Consider the following 16778-nt stretch of genomic DNA (forward strand, 5'->3'; position numbering starts at 1 on the left):
ATTGTATCCAATTTCGTATAGTTATTACATACTTATGCCTATATATATGCTTATATATCGAATAGTTATTTCATGCTTATGCTTATATATACTGTTGTGACAAATAAAATAAAATAAATAAATAAAAGCTATGTGGAAAAAACGAGGACGCATCCTTCAAACAGTCATTTCCAAACGGCAGAGAGAGAGAGACCTTTGCTGAGTACCAAATAGGTTTTCCGTGCTTCCCTCCCTGTAACCGCCCCAGCACCAGCTGCTGCTTCTGTTGCAAACCCCGTTCTCCCGCGCCCCTTAAGACCGGCAGAAGAGGAGGAGGAGGAGGAAGACGTCGGAGTCCGTCCTACACGCCCCCCCCCGCCCGTTACGTGTTGACGTCACATTTCTTCGGTGAAGAAGAGGATAAATCGGCTTAAGCCTGTCCAGACCCCGGAAGTAGAGGGTTGGCAGGCTGGAGGAGACCGTGCGAGGCGTGAGTAGGTGCCTAACATTTGGCTCCGCTTGAGCGGAGGAAGAGCAACTATCGCCGGTTGCGTTCCACGGAGAGGCTGGGCTGATATAATCCAGGAAAGTCTTGCCGCTCCCTGGGCTTTCTGCCGGGAGAGTCCCAGCGTTTGCGGCTGGAATGGTGCTGGCGCCGGCGTTCGGTGCTTGCGTTCTTCGGAGGGAGCAGCCCGAGCGGAGGAGCCGCGATGGAAATGCTGCTGCTGCAGCCCTTGGGGTGAGTCTCGCCCCCCCCTCCCCCCCGGATTGATCCCTTCCGGATGTGTCGGATTCAACGCCCATCGCCCCCCAGGCTGGCTGCAAGTGATGGGTGTTGAAGTCCAGAGCGCCCCCGAGGACTCCCAATCGAAGGGGGACTGCTAGATAAGTGAAGGTGGACCCTGCACTCTCCAAATACCTCTCCAAGGTTTCTGGAGAGAAATTGCCCCTTTGCAGAAAATCATTACCTTCGAACAGGCCTTGGTCCTATTACCAAACTGGACTATCTCCTTTGTTATTGGAACCTACCTGCCAATAATCCAAACCGTATTCTGAACATGTACAGAGGGCATTTCGTTTTTTTATGGTAGCTATGGTAAAACAACAGCTCATTTCTAGGGATGGTTAATTTGGTCACTCTGCCTGGAAGGGCTGTTTCCAGGCCCCGTTATCTTTAGGGTTTGTCTGCGGTTACCCTGAAGTTAGAAAACCCACAGAACAAACGAGTCAGGGAGGGATACTCCTTTCCCATCTCATATACTGTATTCCAAAACAGGGCCTTGAAATTCCAAACAGCTTCTGAATGACTTGTGGCTTAGTTGAAAATTTGGATTACTTCTTCAACCAAAGTTGTCAGCATATTTTAAGTAACAGCAGCTTTTAGGTAGGCTGCCTTTACTTTGGCTATCCTTGTGCTAGCTAAGCAAGCTAAGTATTTGAGACTCGCTAACAAAAGAGCCTCTGGTGAATGCAGATTAATCCTTGTTCGCTACTTTCCTTTGCAGGGAGAAAAATTACTTTTTCATTCTAGTCACAAGTCGAATAACAAATAACGACAGTTGAATACTAGCTGCGTGCTCAAAATTGACAGCTGAAAGGAATTTACTCTCATTTGGAATACTCTTTATTTTATTTTATTTTAACATTCTGCTAAACAAATAATTCCCTCAACACTGTTAAACTATTTACTAAATCTACACTATTAATCTTCTCATCGTTTCCATCACCAATCTCTTTCCAGTTATGACTGTATGACTGTAACCTTTTGTTGCTATCATTAAGGGTTAAATTGTACCCTATGACCATCATTTGTGTTGTAAATGTACCTTGATGAAGGTATTTTTTTTATTTTTTTATTTTTTTTTATGAACACAGAGCATATGCACCAAAACAAATTCTTTGTGTGTCCAATCACACTTGGCCAATAAATTCTATTCTATTCTATTCTATTCTATTCTATTCTATTCTATTCTATTCTATTCTATTCTATTCTATTCTGTCATTCTTGGATTTGTCCAGTAATAATGATTACAGTGGGTGAATTAGCCAAAAGCACCTGGTTTGTTTCCATTCTTTTAAATAGAAGAATGAAGGCGAATATGTCTGCATTGGGAATTTTCAATTTTAAAAAGTTCTAGGAAAAGTGGAGATTCATGACTAAAGAACTCTACATGCACATGTAATGTTACTTTTAATTTAATTTTTTTTAAAGTAAGCTTTTTCTTGGGGTCTGGGCCAACAGGTATTGGCTGAGGATGGCAAGGAAAAGAGCTTTTCCATGAAGGCACCTTAACTTTGGGATTTTTTCAGATGCTTATTAAGATTTAAGCACCTAATTTGCCTTATTTGTCCAGGTGTTAAATGATTCAGTGAACCTGAAGCTGTTTTTAATTATTTTATTGTTGAAAATGCTTCTTATTTTATGATGTGTCATTTTAGAGGCAATATATTAATGTTATTGTAGATTACAGTACTTTAAAAAGAAACAAATTTGGAACATATAGATCTTTCACTACGATCTTCTGAATTTGTCTTCCAGTTGCATGTAACTGTTCTACTGGGCAGCTAGCTATATAATTTTTGTGACATAAATTGAGCATCATAAAAGAGCCATATATTATTTTTTATTTTTTATTTGCTATATGGAATCCTTTCCAAAACTAATTTTTTTCCTCTGATTCTAATCACATTTTCTATTGGCTTCAGGTCTGACATGAATTTTCTAAAAGTTTAGGAAAACCTTTCCTAACATGGTTTTCCTCAAATGGATTAAATTGTAACTCCAATAAGATACGGAACATTGACCACTGACTCTAGAATAATAGGCACTTTAGTGGCATTAAGCTTGAAAAAAGTAGGGATTGTTCTGGTCATTTCAGTGACACGGAGAGAAAGCAGTTGCAGAAGTTCCTTTCTCACTTGAAGGGAATGTAGAATTAAATTGGTATTAACGAGTTATCTGAACTGTTAAATTACAGTACACTTTTTAAGACTCTGTCCAAGTTTGGTCCCTAGGAAAACCTAAAGTGTTAGGAAAATGACATTTGAAATTAAATGTTAAACTGGGATAAAACAGTCCCGGTGTTTGTTTTTTGGGTAGTGGCTTCTGTGAAAGGTAGTGATATATGATATCAATCTTTTATGTTTGGGATAATCAACATATTATTTGGAGAATTATGAAAGAATAGTACTTCTGTATTAGAACCCTTGGGCAGTCTAATGCAATATCTCAGCACTATCAAACTGGAGCAGCAAAGGGCAACCCCATAACTACGTAATTGTATAAAGCTCTTGTACGTTTCTCATGTTACACATGTAGTTGCTGTCTTGTAGTATTAGTTCTAGTCTGATTTCAAGGAATTTGCTCGTTCTGAACATAGGATCAGTAGGATAAAATGCTGGCTATTTTAAAAACAAACATCTGTAAATGTTAAATTGTTTATCAGGCCAGAATAGTGAGTATATAGGGAAGTGGTTGCCAATTATGCTTTAGTTTTCATTTTAAAAAATCATGGAATTGTTTTAACGAGAGCTTTGAGGCCAGTATATAGGAAAACTACATATTTTAATAAGATACAAAGTTATTCTTTATTTGGTGAGGTTTTTTTGTCACATGTCTTAAATTTGGGAATCATGTTTTTCTGAAAGATACAGTTGAATACATAGAGATACAGTTGAATCAAGTTGGGAAAAGTTGTTCTTTCCTTATTAATAATTACAGAAACCATTTGATGAAGATATTTTAATAATCAGCTTTGCAATGACAAATGATGCTTCAGTTTAGTGTGTTTCAATGTGTCTTTAATCGTAGTTACTTCAGCCTCTTAGCAATGATTTAATCATTGTGGATGTTCAAATTTAGGGCTTTTCCTAGTTTGAATTTCACTTGGGAGTTGGATTGGCCATTCTAAAGCTTAAAGGCATAGTCAAGTCAAAGCTAAAAGCACATTTCACTTGGTAGAGTTGCAGAACTGTAAGTGAATGTAGATATTCCAAGCTTTTGTATCACTTCAATCAAGGACTCTAAAGCAGCTTATAAGGCTATGTATCAATAATATTGTGAAACAATAAAAGCATAAATACTAATCAGTTTAGCATTAGTAATTAAGTTGGTTGCAGATGGTTAACAAATCTTTTTTCTTTTTCAGATGTACCAAGTTATGCCAGCAGAAACCTCTGGATTTGAAAGATGATAGTACTGAAAAACACTGTCCTGTTACAGTGAATCCTTGGCACATGAAGAAAGCCTTTAAAGTTTTGAATGAATTAAGAAGGTATTGTTCTTGAAAAGCAGGCAGTGTCTTTAGCAGTTTTCCAGATTTTGCTCTTATTGGAAAACAATGTTGAATATGAAATTGCATTATTTAACTAAGATGCTGGGCTGGCCATTGCATTTTATATAATTGTTATTTTTTTTTCTCCAGAGCTGTTCAATAAGATTTTGAAGGGGAAACTTGAGCTGTCTGATACAACTTTTCTGGGCAGCAGAAATTCTAGCTCTTTATTAATGACAAATCTGCTTTCAAACGTTGGTAGTGGTTATATGATGTGGATTAAGGATGTCATATCATTCTCCCACCCCTGAAAAATTATCTTTCTTATGAAAGTATTCCTGTGAGGATAAGATATGTGGATAGGCAATGATGGGACTTAGGTTTTGAGGATGGGATTTTCTCCTTTTAGGGTGATGTCTCCTCTTTAGAGACAAAGTGGTAAAATACTACTGGACCACTATTGGGTCATTACTCCATTAATTGTTTTGCTCCACTGCTTTGTAGATGCTGCTATTTTGGGCTAGGTCCCCTACTTTTTCTTCACTCTCCTGTGCTTTCATAACTTGAACAATATAGGGGTTGTGTCTTTCATATCTCCTGTGCCCCTACTCTTTCACTTGTTTGGCATATGACTAAATAATATGTAGTCATTTTTTTTGGTTATGTCATTTATTTTAAATGTTCCTTCCTAATGATCGATAAGCTGGTAGCTTTGATATGTTGAGATCTGGCCACCAGATTTTTCCTGTATTGCTGAAAAGGGAAAGCTAAGTATGAGCGGTATAGCATAAAGTTCACACCCATATGATATCTATCATAATCACAAAAAGTTTCTCAGAAAGCAAATTGTTTGAAAATTGTTGTCCAGTGTTTATTCTAACAACGTATTGGACATTCTGGTCTAGATATTTGAAAATTCAACCCAGCCTATATTCAGAGGGAACTAGAGCATTGGATGAAGATCTTGGAGGGCTTGATTCTTGACTAGTTAAATGTACATGGGATTTATGCTATTCTTCCAACTTGATTCTTTGAAAAATTAGAATAATGGCTCCAATCAACATTGCAAGTTCTGCATGAAAGCCATGGTGAGCCAGACATGAGTTTTGTAGCAGAATGGTGTTGCAGTGGAGATTAGAGTGGGATACAGAATCTTGGCTATTGAAATTCTTTCTGGATCTTTGAAATAGCCTACGTGATTCCACACAGCTGCTCCTTGCAAGTAAACCACAGAAATCATTATACTTAAATTATGTACTTGGTGGAATGAAGAGAAAAGTGACTTCTTTTTTTCTTTTTTTCTACATTTTTATATTTTTGTAATTTATATAACTTTTATTCTTTTTATTGTTGTCTTTAATAACCTTTTTAAAAACATAATACCAAGAATTTCTATTCATCAAAGCTAATAGATGCAGAGTTGTACAAAATCCTGAAGAGGTTTACTGCCACAAAACTATTTAAAATACAGTGATGAGATACTCTGCTCTGGAGCTGTCTTATTTGTTCATTATACTGCATGCAATATCCATTTATGCTTTACAATTAGAAACCAAACTAAATTTTAGCTATTTGCTGTTTACACTTCATTTTTTTTATTATTCAGTCATAACAAGATTTAATCATATCAATAACCCTAATTCCTTGAGTTAATTCCTAATGAACAAGATTAGAAAAATGATGTTAAGCAAAATGATTTCACAACCTGACATTTTGTTGAAAAGATGAAAATTGCTTTCTTAATGAGCCTGGCACTGTATTGTTTCAAGAGTAAGTATATATTATCAAGGAGTAAAAGTTTTCTATGAAATTGTACTGTAAACTTCCTTTTTGGATACTGTAAGTGTAAGGTCCTGCTTCTCCTCCCTGTTCAAGGAAATATAAACTCTTGAAATAGCAGATTTTCAAAAGGAAGCTTTTATTGAAAGGAAGTGATTGCAATACAAAAGCAAAGCAGGCTCTAAGGTCCCCTTAGACAATTCCCCTCCCCTCAGGCCAGTGTTGAATGAGCCAATCAACAGGTGTGACGCTATTGTGAAAATGGTCCTCCTGGGAAGGAGATAAAGAACTCCTTTAGGAGTTCTTTCAGGAGGCTTCAGAACTGAGACCAAACAGGTGGCCCTCCCCCACACTTACACATTCCCCAAAGGTAAATCAAAGTAAAGGGTAGGTAGGTGTCAAAGTAGGGGTTATAAACTAAGATTACAGTATATATGGGAAATGGGAAGAGGGTAATAAGTGAATAAATGATCCAGGCCCCCCTCCCCACAGAAATGTCAGTATCACGATAGGGATCTGACAGTAAGTCTATTTCTTTACCACTTGAAAACTTCTGCTATTACAGGTAGCCCTCGACTTATGACTGCAATTGGGACCAGAATATGCACAATAGTTAACTAACCAGGCAATAATTATCTTTCCTATGATCTAATGTTATTTTTGTTCTGTTTTTCTTAATAGTCAAAACCTATTATGTGATGTGACAATAGTAGCTGAAGACATGGAAATTGCAGCTCATCGAGTTGTATTAGCAGCTTGTAGTCCATATTTCCATGCGATGTTTACAGGTACCTGTTTTTCTTGTCTCTTGCAGTTGGACTATCTCAGTCTATTTTGAAAGGCATAAGCATAATGGCTATTTCCTCAGGATGCTACTGTGCTGTATGTAAATATGCACAGTGTATTTAAAACACTTTAAGAAGTAAACTTCGTTCTTGAAGCTGATTCCAAGAAGTAAAAGCTGAACTTTGGAAGCTATACTCTTGCTAGTACTGTTGTCCTTGGTGTTGCCATTAGTATTTCTTTATCCCATTCCTGAAATTGCTTGAGGCATTCCAGAGTTATGCTGGAAAAAACACACACACAGACACACACTGCTAAGGATACTAGAGGTGTCTTACCCCTAGAGTATTTGTTTCCAGATAGTAGGTCATCTGTGTACCATGTTTGGTCAAAATTGCTCTTTGCGTTCCAGAGTTATGCTGGAACATACATAGATACGCACACAAACACACACACACCCAGGGAGCCATTGAGAGGGGCCATTGAAAGGGGCCTTTATTTGCCCTACTCCCATGCCATCATCCTTCCCCTCTTCCTTCCCCCTCCCATGTGTTCCTCTTTCCCGACCTGTCTATGATCCTGGCACTTTGCCCCAAATCCACCAGGGGACACCTTCGGCCAAGAGAAGGGAACATCAGGCGTTTCCCCATTGGTCCACTGGAGGGTGAAGGTCACAGCTGGCTTTCCAGAAGAAGCTGTGAAGGAACTGACCACAAACAATTGCTGCTCTAGGACACCGCATTAACTCTCCTTTTCCAAAGGAAGTAGCGAAGGAACTGACATCACAAACAATTGCCACTCTAGGACACTGCACTCACTCTCCTTAATGGCCCAGGCATTCCAGAGTGATGCGAACACACACACGCACACACCAAGGGTGTCCCCCTCAGTATTTGTTTCCAGATGGTAAGTCATCTGTGTACCAAGTTTGGTTGAAATTGCTTGAGGCATTCCAGAGTTATGCTGGAACATACATACATGCATCCATACATATAGCCTTTTATATATATATATAGAAAATTATGCATACACACACACACACACACACTGTGTTTCTTCAAAAATAAGACCTTATTTTTTTTTGACCCCTGAAAAAATGGCTAGGCCTTCTTTTCAAGGGGTGTCTTAATTTCCCCCCCATGCATCTGGCCTGGCCACTGGGCTGCTTCTTTCACAGACAAAAAGAGTGAGCGATGCAACCCATGTGCCTCTCACAACCTTGCCTACCTATAACAGTCACTTCAGCTACCAGTAGCCATCCATCCAAAAAAGCCTGCCATCATTCACTCCAGCAAGCCTGGCCAATGGGCCGCTTCTTTTGTGGGTGAGCAATGCACCCCACGCTGCCTGAAGTATGTAACATTTTTTTGAGTGTTTGTTTTTCCCGACCCACGTGGCCCAGCGCAGCAAGGATGTGTGGATAGCATGTATGGATTGGAGTGCTACACAGCATGTCACCACTACACATCCACGTGGAAAGCAAACTCAAACCCATACCGATGATGAAGCACGACCATGGACCAGAAGCCAGACCGCAGCTGCATCATTAGCCATTTCAAACCCCTCCAATCCATTCATGCAGCAGACTGACACCCACCATGAAGATGTAGCACGACCACGAATGGGAAGCCAAACAACAGCAATGCAGCTCACAAACTCAAATCCCCCTGCATCTCAGACCAACCTGAGCACAGCCAAGCCCCCCCCATGGAACACACCCCCATCCAATCAGAGCACAGCCAACCCCACCATCCAATCAGAGTACAGCCAAACCCCCAACCAATCAGTTCAAACCCCCACTAGCAGTTAAAAGGAAGAAACAGCTGTGATCACACATTTCTCCTAGGAGCACGAAACTGTAAACACCTAGCCTGAAGATGATGAATGGGACTTCGAAACATCGCTAAGACACTTCCAATTTCTGCGGGAGAAAACCCGAATAACCAAAGACCTACATATACATACATACGTATTATATCATATTTTTGGTTTATAAGACACACCTGGCAGGGCTGAAATGCTACCGGATAGGTAGGATCAGGGTCAAGATTCCCTGAGGCCCCAGAGCCACCCACCTGCTCACCGCCTGCCTCAACTTGGTTGGGGAATGCACCATTCCCTGACTCCAGCCTTTCTCTGGAGCTGCCACCTTCAGCTTCGGTCAGGGCTGGGACCCAGGGACACCTTCGCCAAGAGAAGGGAACATCAGGCGTTTCTCCATTGGTCCACTGGAGGTGAAGGTCACAGCTGGCTTTCCAGAAGAAGCTGTGAAGGAACTGACCACAAACAATTGCCACTCTAGGACACCGCATTCACTCTCCTTAATGGCCCAGGCATTCCAGAGTTATGCTGGAACATACATAGATACGCACACAAACACACACAGACACACACTGCTAAGGATACTAGAGGTGTCTTACCCTAGAGTATTTGTTTCAGATAGTAGGTCATCTGTGTACCAAGTTTGGTTGAAATTGCTTGAGGCATTCCAGAGTGATGCGAACACACACGCACACACCAAGGGTGTCCCCTCAGTATTTTTTTCCAGAGAGTAAGTCATCTGTGTACCAAGTTTGTTTGAAATTGCTAGAGGCGTTCCAGACTTATGCTGGAAAACACACACAGACACACACTGCTAAGGATATTAGGGTGTCTTAATTTCCCCCCCATGCATCTGGCCTGGCCACTGGGCTGCTTCTTTCACAGACAAAAAGAGTGAGCGATGCAACCCATGTGCCTCTCACAACCTTGCCTACCTATAACAGTCACTTCAGCTACCAGTAGCCATCCATCCAAAAAAGCCTGCCATCATTCACTCCAGCAAGCCTGGCCAATGGGCCGCTTCTTTTGTGGGTGAGCAATGCACCCCACGCTGCCTGAAGTATGTAACATTTTTTTGAGTGTTTGTTTTTCCCGACCCACGTGGCCCAGCGCAGCAAGGATGTGTGGATAGCATGTATGGATTGGAGTGCTACACAGCATGTCACCACTACACATCCACGTGGAAAGCAAACTCAAACCCATACCGATGATGAAGCACGACCATGGACCAGAAGCCAGACCGCAGCTGCATCATTAGCCATTTCAAACCCCTCCAATCCATTCATGCAGCAGACTGACACCCACCATGAAGATGTAGCACGACCACGAATGGGAAGCCAAACAACAGCAATGCAGCTCACAAACTCAAAACCCACTGCATCTCAGACCAACCTGAGCACAGCCAAACCCCCAACCAATCAGTTCAAACCCCCACTAGCAGTTAAAAGGAAGAAACAGCTGTGATCACACATTTCTCCTAGGAGCACGAAACTGTAAACACCTAGCCTGAAGATGATGAATGGGACTTCGTCGAAACATCGCTAAGACACTTCCAATTTTACGCGGGAGAAAACCCGAATAACCAAAGACCTACATATACATACATACGTATTATATCGTATTTTTTGGTTTATAAGACACACCTTTTTACCCCCAAAAAGAGGGTGAAAATCTGGGTGCCTCTTATATGCCGAAAAATACGTGTGTGTGTGTGTGTGTGTGTGTGTGTGTGTGTGTGTGTGTGTGTGTGTGTGTGTGTGTGTGTGTGTGTGTGTGTGTGTGTGTGTGTGTGTGTGTGTGTGTGTGTGTGTGTGTGTGTGTGTGTGTGTGTGTGTGTGTGTGTGTGTGTGTGTGTGTGTGTGTGTGTGTGTGTGTGTGTGTGTGTGTGTGTGTGTGTGTGTGTGTGTGTGTGTGTGTGTGTGTGTGTGTGTGTGTGTGTGTGTGTGTGTGTGTGTGTGTGTGTGTGTGTGTGTGTGTGTGTGTGTGTGTGTGTGTGTGTGTGTGTGTGTGTGTGTGTGTGTGTGTGTGTGTGTGTGTGTGTGTGTGTGTGTGTGTGTGTGTGTGTGTGTGTGTGTGTGTGTGTGTGTGTGTGTGTGTGTGTGTGTGTGTGTGTGTGTGTGTGTGTGTGTGCACTGGACTTTGAAAGCACAGCTAGTGCAGCCCTTGTGTTTTATTGTTTTTAACTAACCTGCATGTTCTCTAAATATTTCTGAACTCTACTCCCGTCACATCCAACCAGCATTGATAGAGATAAGCAAATTAGGAACTGCCTTTTTACATAATTAATATTAACCAGTTAAATGTTAATTGATCTTAATTGTGAATAGCAATCATATTAATTAAATCAGTTTGGCACAAGATTTTACACACATTTTAAAAAACAAGAAAAAAAGAATCCTGCCTCTGCGTACCAGTATCAGGATCATGGTAGGCAGAGGCAGAATTCTTTTTTTCTTGTTTCCCCACCCCCCAAAAAAATTAAGGTGTGTTTTATACCCCTGCAACTTATATGCCGAAAAATACGGTGTGTGTGTGTGTGTGTGTGTGTGTGTGTGTGTGTGTGTGTGTGTTTTCTGAGGTTTTCGCGGGTGTTTGTATATAGGTCTTTGGTTATTCAGGTTTTCTCCCATGTAAAATTGGAAGTGTCTTGGCGACGTTTCGACGAAGTCTCATTCGTCATCTTCACGCTGCTTCGTTGCTCTCTGGAATGATCAATGTTAACTTTTTCTTTAAAAGTTAAGGCTTTCCCATACAATTGTTCTGCTTTATATTTTTCTTGGATAGATTTTGCTGCATATCTTGTTCTGTAACATTTTTTGAGTGTTTGTTTTTAAAGGTCTTAAAGATTATAAAATAGATCTTCATATTTTTATATTAAGGTTTGAAGGCATTCACCCGTATTTCCAGCCTTGTCACTCTTAACTTCTTGGAAGCTTTTAATAGGCAATTTTCAGAGGTAATTAGCAAAGGAAGTTGCGAAGGAACTGACATCACAAACAATTGCCACTCTAGGACACTGCACTCACTCTCCTTAATGGCCCAGGCATTCCAGAGTGATGCGAACACACACACGCACACACCAAGGGTGTCCCCCTCAGTATTTGTTTCCAGATGGTAAGTCATCTGTGTACCAAGTTTGGTTGAAATTGCTTGAGGCATTCCAGAGTTATGCTGGAACATACATACATGCATCCATACATATAGCCTTTTATATATATATAGAAAATTATGCATACACACACACACACACACACACACACACACACACTGTGTTTCTTCAAAAATAAGACCTTATTTTCTTTTGACCCCTGAAAAAATGGCTAGGCCTTCTTTTCGAGGGGTGTCTTAATTTCCCCCCCATGCACCTGGCCTGGCCACTGGGCTGCTTCTTTCATGGACAAAAAGAGTGAGCGATGCAACCCATGTGCCTCTCACAACCTTGCCTACCTATAACAGTCACTTCAGCTACCAGTAGCCGTCCATCCAAAAAAGCCTGCCATCATTCACTCCAGCAAGCCTGGCCAATGGGCCGCTTCTTTTGTGGGTGAGCAACGCACCCCACGCTGCCTGAAGTATGTAACATTTTTTTGAGTGTTTGTTTTTCCCGACCCACGTGGCCCAGTGCAGCAAGGATGTGTGGATAGCATGTATGGATTGGAGTGCTACACAGCATGTCACTACTACACATCCACGCGGAAAGCAAACTCAAACCCACACCGATGATGAAGCACGACCATGGACCAGAAGCCAGACCGCAGCTGCATCATTAGCCATTTCAAACCCCTCCAATCCATTCATGCAGCAGACTGACACCCACCATGAAGATGTAGCACGACCACGAACGGGAAGCCAAACAACAGCAATGCAGCTCACCAACTCAAATCCCCCTTCATCTCAGACCAACCTGAGCACAACCAAGCCCCCCCCAAATGGAACACACCCCCATCCAATCAGAGCACAGCCAACCCCACCATCCAATCAGAGCACAGCCAAACCCCCAACCAGTCAGTTCAAACCCCCACTAGCAGTTAAAAGGAAGAAACAGCTGTGATCACACATTTCTCCTAGGAGCACGAAGCTGTAAACACCTAGCCTGAAGATGATGAATGGGACTTCGTCGAAACATCGCTAAGACACTTCCAATTTTACGCGGGAGAAAACCCGAATAACCAAAGACCTACATATACATACATACGTATTATATCATATTTTTTGGTTTATAAGACACACCTTTTTACCCCCAAAAAGAGGTGAAAATCTGGGTGCCTCTTATATGCCGAATGTAGCCCTGCCCACCCGCTGGCCCCCACCCTTTGGACATTTTCGGCAGGGCTGAAATGCTACCGGATAGGTAGCGAAGACTGGGGCTGTTTCGCCGATCAGGGTCAAGGGCCGGGGCCCAGGGATGCCCCATTCCCTGAGGCCCCAGAGCCACCCACCTGCTCACCGCCTGCCTCAACTTGGTTGGGGAATGCACCATTCCCCGACACCAGCCTTTCTCTGGAGCTCGCCCTTCAGCTTCGGTCAGGGGCTGGGACCCAGGGACACCCCATTCCCCGAGGCCCCAAAGCCTCCCACATACTCACCACCTGCCTCAACTGGGTTGGGGAATGCACCATTCCCTGACTCTGGCCTTTGTCCGGAGCTGCCGCCCGCTCTTCCTTTGCCATGTGGCGTGTACTTACTTTCCTCCAGCGGCTGGCTGCCAGGAAAGGAAGCGTCTGAAAGTTACCAGAGCAGCTCTCCTTGAAAATGCCACCACCATCGCCACCTTGTTCCATGTGCTGCCTGTGCAAGTGCACACCGTTTATTTCATTCATTCATCTGGGGCAGGTTGGGTGTGTGCTTGCGCAGCTGGTGCATGGAACAAGGCGGTGGCATTTTCAAGGAGAGTGGCTCCAGTAACTTTCGGATGCTTGCCTTTCCTGGCAGCCAGCCACTGGAGGAAGGTAACTATAAGCTGCGTGGCGAAAGAAGAGCAGGCGGCGGCTTGAGGGGGGCCGCATTGATGTGGTCCAGTTGCGGGAGAAAACCCGAATAACCAAAGACCTACATATACATACATACGTATTATATCATATTTTTGGTTTATAAGACACACCTTTTACCCCAAAAGAGGTGAAAATCTGGGTGCCTCTTATATGCCGAAAATACGGTGTGTGTGTGTGTGTGTGTGTATGTGTGTGTGTGTGTGTGTGTGTGTTTTCTGAGGTTTTCGCGGGTGTTTGTATATAGGTCTTTGGTTATTCAGGTTTTCTCCCATGTAAAATTGGAAGTGTCTTGGCGACGTTTCGACGAAGTCTCATTCATCATCTTCACGCTGCTTCGTTGCTCTCTGGAATGATCAATGTTAACTTTTTCTTTAAAAGTTAAGGCTTTCCCATACAATTGTTCTGCTTTATATTTTTCTTGGATAGATTTTGCTGCATATCTTGTTCTGTAACATTTTCTTCCAGTAACATTGTTTCTGGGAAGACAAAACATAGCTGATATAATTGAACCAGATTGTTGATGCAGATCTCATTCCTCAAAGATGTCTCCAAATACCATAATAAGTTTGTCTTGTTATGTCTTAAATCTGAAAAGCATTTTTCCCCACAAACATGCATTCAATAATTTTGAAGCCTTACTATTCAAAGTTACTATGCGCGGGTGATAGAGGGAGCCCCTCATGGCTCCCATGTGACACCTCTCCTGCGCAGACTGCGCTAGCTACCAGCTTGGCTCGTGAGCAGGACCCAAATACATATGTATTTGATACATATGTATTTCAGGCTACCCAATCTGGGCTGCAAAAATTTGAACTGCTGAAATCTTTATGTACTCCCTTCTGGGGGTCACTGGACTTTGAAAGCACAGCTAGTGCAGCCCTTGTGTTTTATTGTTTTTAACTAACCTGCAGGTTCTCTAAATATTTCTGAACTCTACTCCCGTCACATCCAACCAGCATTGATAGAGATAAGCAAATTAGGAACTGCCTTTTTACATAATTAATATTAACCAGTTAAATGTTAATTGATCTTAATTGTGAATAGCAATCATATTAATTAAATCAGTTTGGCACAAGATTTTACACAAATTTTAAAAAACAAGAAAAAAAGAATCCTGCCTCTGCCTACCAGTATCAGGATCATGGTAGGCAGAGGCAGAATTCTTTTATTCTTGTTCCCCCCCCCCCCAAAAAAAAAATTAAGGTGTGTTTATACCCCTGCAACTTATATGCCGAAAAATACGGTGTGTGTGTGTTTTCTGAGGTTTTCGCGGGTGTTTGTATATAGGTCTTTGGTTATTCAGGTTTTCTCCCATGTAAAATTGGAAGTGTCTTGGCGACGTTTCGACGAAGTCTCATTCGTCATCTTCACGCTGCTTCGTTGCTCTCTGGAATGATCAATGTTAACTTTTTCTTTAAAAGTTAAGGCTTTCCCATACAATTGTTCTGCTTTATATTTTTCTTGGATAGATTTTGCTGCATATCTTGTTCTGTAACATTTTCTTCCGGTAACATTGTTTCTGGGAAGACAAAACATAGCTGATATAATTGAACCAGATTGTTGATGCAGATCTCATTCCTCAAAGATGTCTCCAAATACCATAATAAGTTTGTCTTGTTACGTCTTAAATCTGAAAAGCATTTTTCCCCACAAACATGCATTCAATAATTTTGAAGCCTTACTATTCAAAGTTACTATGCGCGGGTGATAGAGGGAGCCCCTCGTGGCTCCCATGTGACACCTCTCCTGCGCAGACTGCGCTGGCTACCAGCTTGGCTCGTGAGCAGGACCCAAATACATATGTATTTCAGGCTACCCAATCTGGGCTGCAAAAATTTGAACTGCTGAAATCTTTATGTACTCCTTCTGGGGTCACTGGACTTTGAAAGCACAGCTAGTGCAGCCCTTGTGTTTTATTGTTTTAACTAACCTGCAGGTTCTCTAAATATTTCTGAACTCTACTCCGTCACATCCAACCAGCATTGATAGAGATAAGCAAATTAGGAACTGCCTTTTTACATAATTACAATTTTGCCAGAATATTCTTTTTTCACATTTTTATCCATATCCTAATATTTCCTTGCTCATTTCCATAAGTCACATCTTCTTTCGCCCTCAAGTTCTAATTTCTCCATTTTTATTAATATTCAATCTCTTTTAATCTTTTTTAACTGTTTCAATTTTTATCCTAATATATTCAAATAAGTTTGGGGTTGTCTTTCTTCCATTTCATATTTTCCTTTTTACAGCAATCCTTCTTCTCCTTCTCCCTCCTCTTCCTCCCTTCTTTTATCCTACCTACTTTCTTCTCTCCTCTCCTACTCCTTCTCTACTTCCCCTTCCTTTCTCCCCCTCCTCCCTACTTCCTCCTTACCTAACCTTCTCTCCTACTCTTATTTCCCTACCTTTCCTCCTCTCCTCTTCCCTTTCTTCTTCTCTCTCCTCCTTCTCTCTTTCCATCTCTCCTTCTTATCTCTCTCCATTGCTGTATTTATTTTCATTTCAATATTTCTGGTGTCCAGACAACCCCAATTTTTATCCTTTATTGAGTATATTTCTCAAACTTCCTCATATATTTTAGTTATTAACATTGTCTTCATCTTATTCCATTTGTATCTTACAATCAATTAATACAATCTTCCACCTCTTATTTTCTTAAAGTTTTTGTTCACAATTCAATAATTTTGAAGCCTTACTATTCAAAGTTACTATGCGCGGGTGATAGAGGGAGCCCCTCGTGGCTCCCATGTGACACCTCTCCTGCGCAGACTGCGCTGGCTACCTGTGGCCTTTCGGGTGCGCTTCAAGGTTTTGGTAACTATCTTCAAAGCGCTCCATGGCATAGGACCGGTTACCTACGGGACCGTCTGCTGCCACCAATTGCCTCCCACCGACCCGTGCGCTCTCACAGGGAGGGACTCCTCAGGGTGCCGTCAGCCAGGCAGTGCCGACTGGCGACACCCAGGGGAAGGGCCTTTTCTGTGGGGGCTCCCACCCTCTGGAACGAACTTCCCCCAGGACTTCGCCAACTTCCTGACCTTCGAACCTTTCGCCATGAGCTTAAGACACATCTATTTATTTGCGCAGGACTGGACTAGGATTTTAAATTTTAAATTTGGTTTTAACGGGGTTTTATTATTTTTATCGCAAT

General features: G+C 41.9%; 1 protein-coding gene across 4 annotated transcripts in view; it reads left to right on the forward strand.

Moving 5' to 3' along the window:
• Positions 1–264: 264 nt before the first annotated feature.
• KLHL2 (kelch like family member 2) overlaps positions 265–16778 on the forward strand; it is a 54092-nt gene continuing 37578 nt past the window's right edge. For 2 of the 4 annotated variants that reach the window (XR_009156331.1, XR_009156332.1), the window contains exons 1-3: positions 265–718; positions 4128–4253; positions 6714–6820. Coding sequence is in view for 1 of the 4 variants with exons in the window: in XM_058193298.1 (XP_058049281.1) it covers positions 690–718; positions 4128–4253; positions 6714–6820 (262 nt within the window). In the remaining 3 variants the exon portion in view is untranslated. Of the gene's footprint in view, positions 719–4127; positions 4254–6713; positions 6821–16778 lie in introns of those variants that run through there. The other 2 variants (XM_058193298.1, XM_058193300.1) reach the window with 2 other exon arrangements.

The sequence above is a fragment of the Ahaetulla prasina genome, chromosome 8 (genome assembly GCF_028640845.1).
Source record: "Ahaetulla prasina isolate Xishuangbanna chromosome 8, ASM2864084v1, whole genome shotgun sequence".
NCBI classification, from domain to species: domain Eukaryota; kingdom Metazoa; phylum Chordata; class Lepidosauria; order Squamata; family Colubridae; genus Ahaetulla; species Ahaetulla prasina.